Genomic DNA, 13,278 nt, shown 5'->3' with positions numbered 1-13,278 from the left:
AAAATCAGACACATCGCTTCCCTTCTCTTCCTTCATCAACTATTAGGAGCATATTAAATTATCATATTCTTTGATTTTACCACATTATGCCTTATAAAAAGCTGCATCGGTACCGTCAGTGCTTTTAGTATAGCTGAAGCTTTACGTTTATCGCAGATAAGTATAGATTCTTTTATTTTCATTTCAAGAAAAAGAAAACGGGGAAGCAGGTGGCCAAGTTTTGTGGCGAAGCCATATCGTGGCAAAAGACGAACATTCTCGCATGTCAAAACGTACAGTAGCCAAATAAAACAAATATTATTGGCGGTACTTCTATTCATTTCCTTCTTCTTAAATGCCGAGTGTGTACGTTTCTGATGGACTAAAGCAGATGCTTTCTGGTGTAACAACAAATAAACCCGTTTTTCATGTCCACAAAATTTTATTTTCTCCAAAGTAAAAAAGTAACATTAAAGTACTGCCATATATGTTCTTGTTACGTTTTTCCGATATCATTTTGCATCGCTTTAGGTTAAGCCATCTGCAATCCCTCTATCGGCGGTAACGACTTACAGCATACTAACTCTAAGGCACCCTTTAAAAAAAGATCGCAGTACCGCGCAAAAGCCGAAACATGTATTGCGATAGCAAATTAGTAGAAAGCTATACGAAGTAAGGATAGCAGTTTTATTGGCCGCATAAGCTCGTAAACATTCGCTAACTGACTGAATTAACGAGCATGGCTGGCGTTACCCGAGTACACGCAGACAGAAACACGTCCTACTCAATGAGCGAGGACACTCGCTGTCAAAACGCTCGTGCGAGGAAGAGAGGCATCATCAGCGCGCAAATTGACCTTCGTGCTGCTTCTCGCTTCAACGCGAACTAAGCGGCGAGAACACAGCGCACACGAAGCTATGGATCCTCGGCGCGTCTAGACTCTGTACTCACCGCAGATCGCTTTCGAGATCGGGCCCGCGCAGCCACGCTCAGCCGCGTCATACGCAGACGCTGGAGCCGAACGCACCCCGGTGCCTTGCGCGCAATGGAAGACGGCATGCTTCGTCCCCGCCTTCCTCCCTTGCGCGCGCGAGATCAAGCCACCATCTTCGGCCCACCCACGCACGCTACCACTAGCACCTACAGTGTAAGGCGCGCGGCCACGGTGTTATCGCTCTTGGACTTTATGTACGGATTTTCACGGCGACCCCGAACGGCGACGCCGTCGGCGGAAATGCGCCTGTAGTGTTCACATAATTGTTATCGCAGTATAAGGTCGTTTTTCAGTCCCATCAGTGCAATAAGTTGACTCTTCCTTGAAGGCATATTGTCTAGTGATAATTTTCACAAAAATCCAGTCCTTACCTTTTTATACATCTCCAAAATGTTGCCGAAAAGAATGTTTGGCGCAGGACCAGGGATGCCGCATTTCTTGAAAAAATTGAAGTGATCTCTTCTTTTCCTGTCAACGTTGAAGTGAAATTAATACCGAGAACACCATATTAGTAATTTAGGGGTGTGCGAATACTCGAAATTTTGAATACGAATGTAATGGCCCTCGCTGTTGGATTCGTACTCGATTCGATAATTCGCTATTCGAAACTGTTGAATGTTGCTTTCTGTTCGGATGGCAAAAATAACGCCACTTATTCAAGTCTCTAGAAAGAAAGGTTGATGCGATTAAGGACTGTTCCGAATGAGTACGCTTCAGGAAAGGCCACAACAGAAAGGAGGCAAAAGAAAGCAATCGTTTCTCGTTTAGAACCTCTTTAGTTCACCTAACAGCTTGCTGCGAGCGATATTACGTGCTTGAAATAATGTAAATAAGTCTACTATTATAGCAAACATACTCCACACATACATTATATTTTTCATTTGTTAAAAATAAAATATTCTGCATTCAATTGGAGACATCACATCGAAAAAGCACTACTGCTCAGCTGTATACTGTTTTATATTTGTTCACGGGTGTACCCGTATCCTATATATAAATTGTTCACTCACATGAGCCAGCGTACGACGAATAGAAGCACGGCAGCAATGACTAGCTCCAGCATGTTGCGTTGATTTTCTGTCGTAATCTGCACGTAAATTAGGGAAGATAAAGAACAGCGTCATTATACAGTGAACCAAGAATTCACTCTATAAACTAAATAGGTTGGAAACTGTTTTTACCAGAGTTGTTCTCGTACTACCGTGCCCTTGAAGCAACAAAAAATTCTGCAATAAATATAGGCAAGCAACGCTGCACTTTATTTTATGATTTTATCGCAGTGCGAATGAATATACCACACATCCTTGAGGACCAGTAGGAGGAAACAAAGGCATGAGGCAGGTATGTCAACCAGAAATGCGTCTAGTTGGCTACCTTCCGTTGGGGGAGCGAAAACGGAGAATTGAAAGATGAGAAGGAGAGAGAGAGAGAGAGAGAGAGAGAGAGAGAGGAGAGACGTGGTGTGGACGATATGGGGAGCAGTGTTGGAGGGGTGTGATTGCTGAGGTACTATACGTAAAGTACGGGGGAATAAATGGAGATGGTGCAAGGGTCTTCCTAGTTAGGCGCTTGGCGTTTGTTCTAATAAAGTGAGTTGCTTGGCGCATTGCTTGAAACTCGATGAGCAAGTTTTACTGTATCGTTTGTTTGCTCTTTTTTTCATATATATTTTTTTTCATTTCTATCATTTCGCTTCTACTTAAGCCTAACTCCCTTTCTAAGGTTGTTAATAAAGTAAGGGTACTCGCATAACACCCTAAGGGTGCTCGTTTGGCGATACAATGATTCAGAAACGTGTTCTAATGTTTAATGTGTACGTAACTCGTAGGACGCGTGGAAATAGGGATAAAATGCGGGTTCAGTTTACGTACAACGCTCTTTTTTAAGCCAAGAACGTTAAAGTTCTGCCACGCATTACGAATGACATTCGCCCTATTTTCGCTGAACTTAAAGCTGGTATATTGCACAGTTGCTTCAGGACTCCAGGAAACATTGCGGAGAACGGCAGTATAGTAATCCGAAATGCTTGAATAAGTGACTTTATGCAAACGTTGTAATTACCCTTCAAGAATTAAGAATCTATTGTTAGTCGCGAACAAAATACTTCATACTTCAACCAAATATAAACGCTGTGCCTCGCATAGTTCACTGAAGAGATGGGGAAAGAGCGACAGCCTCTTAAATAGTATAAAAATTGGGAGAATACGAGTATTTAGTAATTATCTACAAAGCACTTAATCAATCCATACATTTGAACTTCCAATGCACGTCACTGATATGGTAGCCCCGATTTCCTCTAAATATCTATTTTTTATTTCCTATTTATGTTCTTAAAGGGCCCAAGCACAGCATTACGCCTTAATATTGGTGCACTTGTGTGCCACAAAGAACGTAAAACCGGAAAAACAAAACAGAATATCTCAAACAACAATGGTACAAAGCGCAACAAAAAATTGAATTATTCAGTGACAGAAGTCAGACAATGAGCAAATGTTAGAACTAGATATATCAAGATGATCACGCAAGTTGTTTTGTAATGGTACAAGACGTGTTATAGCGTTGGAGGTGCAAGAGGAATTCACGTAGAAGATGCTAGGATTACGCAGGTTATAGGGCGAGGCATGCAGAACGTTACAGCCAACAGCAAGCGCGGACAGGAGAAGTGATTGTGAATTATTTTATACAAGAATAAGTAATCACGGTATTTCCGCCTTATTTCTAGGAGTCTGATATTAAACATGCGCAATGCACGCTCATAGACATAAGTACACGGCGTCCCAAAACTCGATCGTACAGGACACGAATGAAACGTCGATGAACAGATTCAATTTTTGCAACATTGGTCAAATTAATACAGTTTCATACAACAGAACTAAACTCTGACTTCGAGCGGACAAAAGAAGAATGCAAGAGGATAACGCAGTTCACATACGTAAACTTTTTAGCCATACTGGATATGAGGCCCAACTTCCTGTAGGATACATTAACGATGCTTAAAACATGTTCTTCGAATGTTAGCCGGGAGTCAACCAATATTCCTAAGTCGCGCGTACAACTCGCTCTTTTCAAATGAATGTTGTCAAGTGAGTATTCGTATAGTAAAGGGCACATCTTGCGATTATAGGAAACAAGAAGTGTCTTAGTTGGATTAATGCGCGAGAAGTTGGAAGCGCACCACTCAGGAAACAGAATTCACCCCTTATTCCTGTAATAATAAAAACTCTTCCGTTTCCGCTCCTCTCAAGGAAGCGGGGAAACCTTTTTTAGCCTTTCATGTAACGTCTCTAAACAAACCAAAAACGAGGGTTTAGCAATTCATCATTTAACCCTCTAACTCGACAACTCGACAACTCGACACCTGCCTACACATTGCCCCTAACATTCCCCGTATTTCGTCAAAGTATAGATTTCGTGAGTTCTAGGTTTTCTTTCCGGTAAATGCCAAAACTCGCGTCTAGCGTCTTTAAGCGCTTTTAGTCGCGTTAACAGCTGCGCCGTGAAACCTGGCAGTTTCACGCGAAAGGCGAAGCACTGACAGCGATAGCGAGATTTAGCGCGGCCCCTGAACCTTCTGAGACAAGTGGCCTGTCCATACGCGAATGCGACAAGGCGCGACGCAGTGCGCAAGGCAACTCCTGCTGGGTGGAAGGAACAGCACCCCCCGCTGGCAGTTACCAGGCGTCTCAGAACGTTGAGGCCATGGGAAGCGCCGCAAGCGACGTAGCAGGATTCGCACCCTCGATGACGCACGAAGTCGGACCGACGGGAAACCGCGGGTGTTAGTCACCGCCCAGTGAAGTATTTAATCGATTTAATTGACGTTAGCGCGGCGTTTACTGCCCTTTCCGCTCGGAGCAGGGCGCACACATAGCGGCTCAGCGAGAACGCTGTGCGTTTATGCCTCTTCCTATTCCCCATTATAAAGATTACGGTTGCACAAGCTGTAGTTGCCGGGACGCGTGAGAAGCAGTCGGAGACCCTTGAATACTATGGCGTTAACTCTTAAAGGCGAAGCTTAAGTGTCCCCCAAATTTTTGGCAAGTCATCAATTGGAAGCCCCCGAATACATATTATGTGTTCATAACTGCCTAACCTTGACGCCTTGGAAGTGAAGTGTAGCTCAGCATCATTGTTCAGGACACGAGTTCATATTTTGCTTTGCGCGGGTCTCTACGGACAGAAGGGAAGCGAGAAACACATTGCGAAGCGCAGAGTCGTGCAGAGTGATCATAGAAATAACTTCTTCTGCAGCAACCGCTGGCTACTGATGCAGGCACAATTATACCAACGGAAACGCTCTGAGTCAATTGAAGTCTATTATCAGAGAGGTGGTATGGGGGTCCTCCGCAGAGAAAGGTTATTAAATTTGCGTAAGACAAGTTCCTATGCAGGACAAGTTCTAAAGGGACACTAAAAAGAAACAGTATATCAGGTTAGGCTAATCAAGTTTTCTTTTAAGACTATTCTATTCGTAATATAGAGCTAATAGGTACATTATTAGGATTCGAAAATAAACTCAAAGTATCATTTTTTTTTAATGTAGAGGTGCCGAAACCCTAGCGCCTTTATATCAGTAGGACGTCACCGATTTCAAAGCATTTACTTGTTTTGGCCATTGTGGCTCAAAAAAAGAATGTCTAAACTCTCCTGGATTTGTCTAAGCATGCGTAAGCATACGCATACCGCCAAATTTTGGTTGACCCCCCTCCCATACACATTTCAAGTTGGCCCACCCCAAATTTAAGTTGGCCAACCCCCAAAATTCAAGTTGGCCCAACTCAAAATTTAAATTGGCCCACCCACAATTTCAGTTGGCGCACCTCCAGATTTCAAGGTGGCCCACCCCCAATTTTAAGTTGGCCCACCCCCAAATTTCAGTTAGCCCATCTCCCAAGTTCAGGTTGGCCCACCCCCAAATTTCAAGTTTGCCCACCCCAACTTTCATGTTGGCCCAATTCCGAATTTAAGTTGGTCATCCCGAAGATTAAGTTGGCCTACCCCCAAATTTAATTTCGCCCATCCGCAAATTTCTAGATGGCCCTTACCCAAATTTCAGTTGGCCCACCTACAAATTTCAAGTTGACCAAACCCCAAATTTCAGGTTGAACCACCCACAAATTTCAATGGACCCACCCCTACCATAAGCTTCCCCATGCATATTCTAAGCAGCCCTATGTATGTCTATGAGTACTCCCTTTCTATTTTTATTTTTGTTTGTATTGTTCCTTATAGGTTATAAAGCTACCAATCATCTACATTTACACTATTATAATGATTAAATCATTCATATAGCTTTACCTATAACGATCCGGTCCATTGCAAATTATGCATTTTTGTGCAGACACAAGGCACTACACTTTTCGCGTGACAGGGCTACGGTACTGTCCAAAGAATGCTTACGCATTGAAATGTCCTTGAAACTTCATTCCTTGAGCGTTCGTCCACTTGAGAACAAAATGTGGTCCTTATTTGACACGAAAGAATTAACTAGGCTAAGCATAAACCGCGAGAGATCATGAAGTCCAAGTGAGCTAGTGCAGGAACTACACTGTGGGGTCGACACCCGTCTTTCGATATTGCGTATTCTTGCCTTGTCAAGCCTATCCTTGCGGCAAGATCGAACTTCTCGGTATTGTAAACGGCATATGTGTTTTGGTATTGTAAGCGTCCACGTCTGCATGACTGCTCGGCTATTCTTGACAAGCAAATATTATGCAGACCCAGAAGCTTTATCATGCATAATGAACTTGCTTAGTCATTATCGACTAGTAAAAACATGCCGATTTCCCTGCAACGCAACGGTGGAGCCATCTCTCTACGCATGGCGTGTTTCGCCATGTTTACGTAGGGTTTGTATGGTATGGATGGGCTGGGCTTCTCTTGAAGTGAACGATTCGTTGAACGGGATTAGTTTTTCTATGCATCCGTGGACGGAAGTCTGCTGAATACCTCTAGAAAAAGCGCTTCTGTGGTTGCCGTAGCTATCTACGCGTAAGCTCTCTTTTTGAAGTTCTTCGAAGCTCTCTTTGAAGAAGCTCTCTTGAAGCTCTCTTTGAAGCTCTCTTTGAAGAAACGCCTTGAGTCGACGGAGAGGGCGATACATGGTTTTGAAAAGCGTTTAAACAACTTGGAAGGCATTATGATTGAACTAAAAGCAAAAAACCACGAGAACGAAGAACTAAATGCGACTAACATCAGTACAGGAAATACTCAAAACGCAACAAGAAAAACTTACTTATTTAGAAAACCGCAGCCGCCGTTCGAATTTGGTAGTTTTTGGAATTTCTGAGGATCCGAATGAAACCGAAGCGGTACTGCGGAATAAGGTTGTCCGGGATGTCTTTCAAGATAAGTTAGGAATAAACTGTAAATCTGTGGCGCGAATTCACAGACTTGGGAAAGCACCCACACGAAGACCAGTCATTGCGTTCATACAGGATTATTCCGAAAAACAAGCTCTCTTGAAAAACGCACGCCAATTGAAGGGAACAGGCATATCGTTGCAAAACGATTATTGTGTAGACGCGCTGCCCAAGCGCCGTCTGCTTTGGAGCAGTGCGAAAGAAGAAAAAGACATCGGCAGAAAAGTTAGGCTTATTCATGATCAGATTCGCGTTGACGACGACTTGTTCATTTGGGATGATGTACTGCACTCGCGGAAACTAATTGATAAGAAGAACGAGAGCGCAGAATTGCGACCAAACCACACTGACTAACAGTCACAGTCGCAGAACTTTGGGCTGCTTTCACTAAATGCCCAAAGTATAGTCAACAAAATAGAGAAACTGCAGGATATTTTACTAGCATACGATCCTGATGTGTGTGTTACATCTGAAACTTGGTTGCATGACGGGGTGCATGATGATGAAATCGTTTCGCCAAACCACCAGCTGTTTAGAAAAGAGAGGTCCTCCCGAGGCGGTGGCGTCGCAGTTATTGCAAAGAATAGTGTTGTAAGGGAATTAGATCAGATAGGTAATCATGAAAGTTTGTTTTTGAGTGTCTCTGTTTGGGATGTGTCATTCACATCATGTTCTGTGTATCGGACGCCAAATGCTGATGATTGCTTTATGCAGAAATTATATCATCACCTTTTGAAATATAGAAGAAAAAGCTTAATAATTACTGGTGATTTTAATCTCCCACAAACAGAACGGCAAAATTGGAGTTATGGACACAGTCTTTCCTCTGACTGACTCATTGATATCATGCTAACTTTCAGTCTTCAGCAGGTTGTCAGTGCATGGGGAGGGAATATTCTTGATTTCTTATTCCTCAACGAAGTTTTTGGTGAAGGAACCGTCCAAATTGAAACGTGCATTTCCGACCATAAACTGATTTCTTTTTCGACGTAGATGGTTGTGAATAATGTCAGACTACCCCGAAAAAAAATTCAGGTTAGGGATTATGCTAAAGCAGATGATGAATCGATTATTGATTACATGGACCTGCATTTTAACATTGTCCAGGATGATGTCGAGATTTCATGGCAAAGGTTCCGGGACACTGTTACTTATTGTATTGAAAGATTTATTCCATTGAAGGGGGTCAAGAAACCTCCATCAAATCCTTGGATCAACAGAGATATACAAACTAGGCGGAAGCTGAAAAGAATGAAACGAAAACATAAAAAATAAAGACTTCGCATGTCAATGAATTAAAAAATGAATTACTGGCAAAAGTTAAACCTGCGCGAGAAAGATTCTTCAGTCATAGCCTTGCTGATATTATTTCAAATGATCCACAGAAGTTTTGCCGCTATTTAAGTCAGTCAAAAGAGGCAGCACATAAGATAAACAATAATGGTAAAATTATTGAAGACGCCCACATAATTGCTGAGCATTTTAATGATTACTTCGGTAGTGTATTTTCTCACCTAGATGAATTCGAACGATGCAATACAAATAGGTCTGTCTTACGTGATATCACGATTTCCCAAGAATGTGTCTTGGAAATGTCCCTAATATCAACGTTAGGAAATCTGTAGGCCCGACAAGCTACTGAATGCCTTTTTACGAAGGTATGCGGAACATATATGTGTATCCTTAACAGATTTCTTTCATATTATCATTACATTAGGCAGAGATACCATCAGACTGGCGTAAGGCAAGAGTTGTCCCAATTCATAAGAAGGGCGATCACCTCACAGTGTCAAATTATCGTCCTGTTTCTATACAAGCACATGCAGCAAATTATTAGAGCACATTGTCGCAGGCTTTATTCGTCAGTATTTGACAGATCACAATATCCTATCTCCATTACAGCATGGGTTCAGAAAGGGATTATCGACTATAACTCAGCTTGTGTCAGTTGTTCATGAAATTTCTGAAGTACTTGACTCGTCCGGACAAGTTCACATGCTATTTTTAGATTTCAGTAAAGCGTTCGATAAGGTACCCCACAGAAAATTAATCTACAAGCTCCAGTGCATTGGTCTTCCATCAAATATTATATCATGGATCCAAGCCTATCTCCGACACAGGCAGCAGTTCGTAGAAATTATTAAATTTTCTTCAGGTGTCCGTCAGGTAACTTCGGTCGTACCGCAAAGCAGCGTATTAGGACCCCTTTTATTTTTGATCTATATTATTGGTAAAATAGACGAAATCCCCGATGATGTGAATGTTAATTTATTTGCGCATGACTGTGTCATACTTAAAAAAAATAGCTTCACGAAACGATCACGCATGCTTGCAGAAGTCAGTTATTGCAATTTCCGATTGCTCTAAACTTTGGGGCATGCAATTAAATGTACATAAAACAGTCTTGCTGCGAGTAACACGAAGAAAGGAACCTAGTACATTATCTTATGTTCTAAACGACACAAATATAACTAATGTTGAAAAATACAAATACTTAGGCGTCACATTCGCTAACAGGTTCTCCTGGTCAGACCATATTTCCCTTACATGTTCAGCAGCTTTGCGCAAATTATGGTTCTTGAAAGGGAAACTTAAAAAGGCACCGGTAAACACCAAAATTTTAGCATATAACACATTCGTGCGATCGAAACTTGAATACGCAGCGGTTGTATGGGATCCTCATACCAAAAAGGACATCATGAATTCGGAACGTGTACAAAGGAAGGCCGTTAGATTTATCTTCGCTCAATTTAAAAGAGAGGATTCTCTGTCATTACTAATGCTTAGAAATAAAATCAGTTCAGTAGAACACCGGCGTAAAGTTAGTCGCCTCCAGTTTTTACATAGGATCATAAATGGAAAAATCGGGCTTCAAATGCCTCATTATGTAACGCCACTTAATGCATGGAAAACAAGACATAGACACAACTTTTCCCTTACATCACTATTTGTTAAAACAAAATCTCAAATGAATAGTTTTTATCCACGTACTATAAATGAATGGAATTCTCTCCCTGTTGATGTACTTCAATCAGGGAACTTCACGAATGCGTTGGAAAACTATTTGCCACATAAAATAACACAACCATAAGCAGTATTTCTCACTATTTTTCTAACTTTTTTATGTGAAATTTCCTGTATTGTGCTATGTTCAGCGGCCGATTGTTGTTTGGCACAGCGTTTCTATCCACATATAAATTTGAATGTGCGATTATTTTTGTGGTAGTTACTGTGCTAAGGCAGGCATCTTGATTTTTGTTACGTGGCTATGGGCTGCATCGTTTTTTCAAGCACTGTTTATATATATTTATATATATATATATATATATATATACATATTATGGCAAAGAAGTACGACACGGCTGTGGACGGCACGATGGGCGCGGACAAGAAGACGCAACAGCGTAGGCTTAGCCAGTCACACCAGGAACAGCGTCTAGCCCGAGCCCCACTTCAGTAGCATTGGTGATCCGGCTGCGGAGCTCTGCACGGCGCACTTCTTCTTCCTTACAACTTCCCCCTCGCTGAAGACGGAGCCGCACAGGAGGCCTAAGACGTCGTGAGGACGAAGGGCTCGTGATACGGCTTGAGCCGATCTACGTGCACAGTTTCGCGGCCTCGGTGACGCAGGTCCGTAGGGGGCGTCAGAGGTTCGATGACGTAGTTTACCGGAGAAGTTTGCTGTAGAACCCGGTAGGGCCCATGGTATCGGGATACAAACTTGGAGGAGACACCTGGTGTCGAAGTAGGAGGCACCCACAACCAAACGAGAGCGCCAGCGAAAACTGGTGGTGGGGGCGCCCGTCGTCATGACGAAATTTCTGTAGGGCTTGTTCTTGCGTTGTAAGGGAGCGAGCTAGTTGCCGACAATCTTCTGCATACTGGGCGGCTTCGGAAACAGGTGTACCCTGTGATAAGTCGGGACGGTAAGGAAGAATGGTGTCAATGGGAAATTGGTGCCATAATCGGTGGAGGTTTGCTGGGTCTCCTGTCATCCTGGAATTGCGCACCCGGACTCTCCCTGCCATCATGACCACCGCAAGCGCCACGAGCTTACCACCACCTGCTCCGCAGTCCTCCGTGTACCCCGGCACCTCCACCAATTATGGCAAAGAAATCCGACACGGCTGTGGACGGCACGATAGACGCGGACAAGAAGACGCAACAGCGTAGGCTTAGCCAGTCACACCAGAAACAGCGTCTATATATATATATATATATATATATATATATATATATATATATATATATATATATATATATATATATGTATATGTATATTTCATTATTATCTTTGTTGCATTGTCATTACCTTGTCAACTGTATTGCTCCTCCTGCATGGGCCAGTATGTTGGCCTGCAGTTTAAATAAATACATAAATAAATAAATAAATAAATAATAGCTAAAAATAATCTTGGTACTTTATTTGTACATAAAGTGCTTGAAACAGGGCTTCTTTCTCATTGTGTCTTTTTCAGAGACTATCTGACATTTACAATGCGTAGACACTACGATGTTTCTGGGGCTGCGGTGCGGCCATCCACAAATAGCTTTAGATTTCCGCAAAAACCTTGGGGCTCATTATATCGTCGCCGTGCTCGGGGCTAAGTTGCAACAAAAATACTCGGGCGTGTACATCCGCCGCCAGCATAAAGCATTGCTAATGACAAACTCGTTCACTTGGTACCAACGCTTAAAGGTGTCCAACACGTGGCATATAAATGTCACAGAGGTCATAAAGAGAACTTGAGCGCGGATGTGGATGGGAGCTGCATCCTGTCAAGGCGCCAGGCGCGTACTGTGGCCCGTGTCGTGATGTTTCCACAAAAGTTAGCAAGAGGATACTGTGAGCCCAGAACGCAGCAAAATTTCCGGCAGCTGTGCGTCATTACCGCTGGGTTAAGGAAACATCAAGCATTACCTACTAGACGAAAACTGCCGCGAGAGGCTACACGCCGCAGTAATGTTGACGTGAAGCCGAACTACATCACAAATTTGCAACTCCGACCCGCCTTAACCCATCCTGTCTGAATAACATCCCCGCCCCCAGAGTGTCTTAACATCACCGCTTGCTCACCTGCAAATACGCAAGTATGGTACTGAGCACGTGCTGGTGGGCGAGTTGGTTATACATGATTACAACGAAGGCGCCAAATAAAAGAACGGACGAAGGAAGGAGACGGTGGCATGGAGTAGGATGGTAGAGGCAATGGCATACTTACAACGATCAAGGCGATGTGGATGATGTAATGTAAATGCAATAACGAAGGAAAGCTGCCTCGAAAGTTACGAGGGTTGTCAGTGAGAAAAATGTAAAGTAAGGTAGCATAGAATAGCACAAATGCTCAAAAGGGGTGAACCGAGCAATCATAACAACACTGGCGCGTCATGACCCGATCGTGTGCATATAAGTACTAATCCACGATGGCGGCGTCGTGGTACACGATGTGAAGTCAAGAAATGAACAATCTGACGAATATGAGCGATGGCTTATGGAGGACGAATTTCCGAAGTCGCTGCTGCAGTATCTTTGATTTGATTGGATTCCCACATTATGCCACACGGCCGCGTTGGCGAATACAAAAAAAAAATATATTGTTACGTCCCTAATGGAACGGCTGTTTTTACTTGCGCGGCTGCTTTAGCTGTTACCTGCATTAGTGCCTTGATGCGCACATTGATTCTGATATGCTCGTTTTCCGGCAATAGCAATGAGTACGAGTGTATCGGGGCACAATATTATCTTCAACCTGAAAAAAAAAGAACAGCAGTCGGTGCTGCATACATCAGCGCTCCAGCACGTTCTTCATCAAATGTCAATAAGAGATAAAGAACGAAAAGTTCAAGTAATGGGATCCACCACATTTTCGAGAAAGTTGTTGTTCAGGGACGAACATCGACGAAAAACAATACTCTTTACAGCTTGCTCGGAAAGCAATCACG

General features: G+C 42.9%; 1 protein-coding gene across 1 annotated transcript in view; it reads right to left on the bottom strand.

Moving 5' to 3' along the window:
• The window catches only part of LOC126522406 (cytochrome P450 3A6-like), a 34,440-nt gene extending 32,384 nt beyond the window's left edge, over nt 1-2,056 (bottom strand). The window contains exons 1-2 of the mRNA XM_050171157.2: nt 1,984-2,056; nt 1,345-1,441 (exon numbers count right to left, since the gene is read on the bottom strand). Coding sequence (XP_050027114.1) covers nt 1,345-1,441; nt 1,984-2,036 — 150 coding nt within the window. The 5' untranslated portion in view covers nt 2,037-2,056. The remainder of the gene's footprint in view (nt 1-1,344; nt 1,442-1,983) is intronic.
• Nucleotides 2,057-13,278: the final 11,222 nt, after the last annotated feature.

This window comes from Dermacentor andersoni, chromosome 6 (assembly GCF_023375885.2).
Source record: "Dermacentor andersoni chromosome 6, qqDerAnde1_hic_scaffold, whole genome shotgun sequence".
NCBI lineage: Eukaryota > Metazoa > Arthropoda > Arachnida > Ixodida > Ixodidae > Dermacentor > Dermacentor andersoni.
Note: the sequence above shows the minus strand (reverse complement) of the source record. Positions and strands in the feature narration are given on the sequence as shown.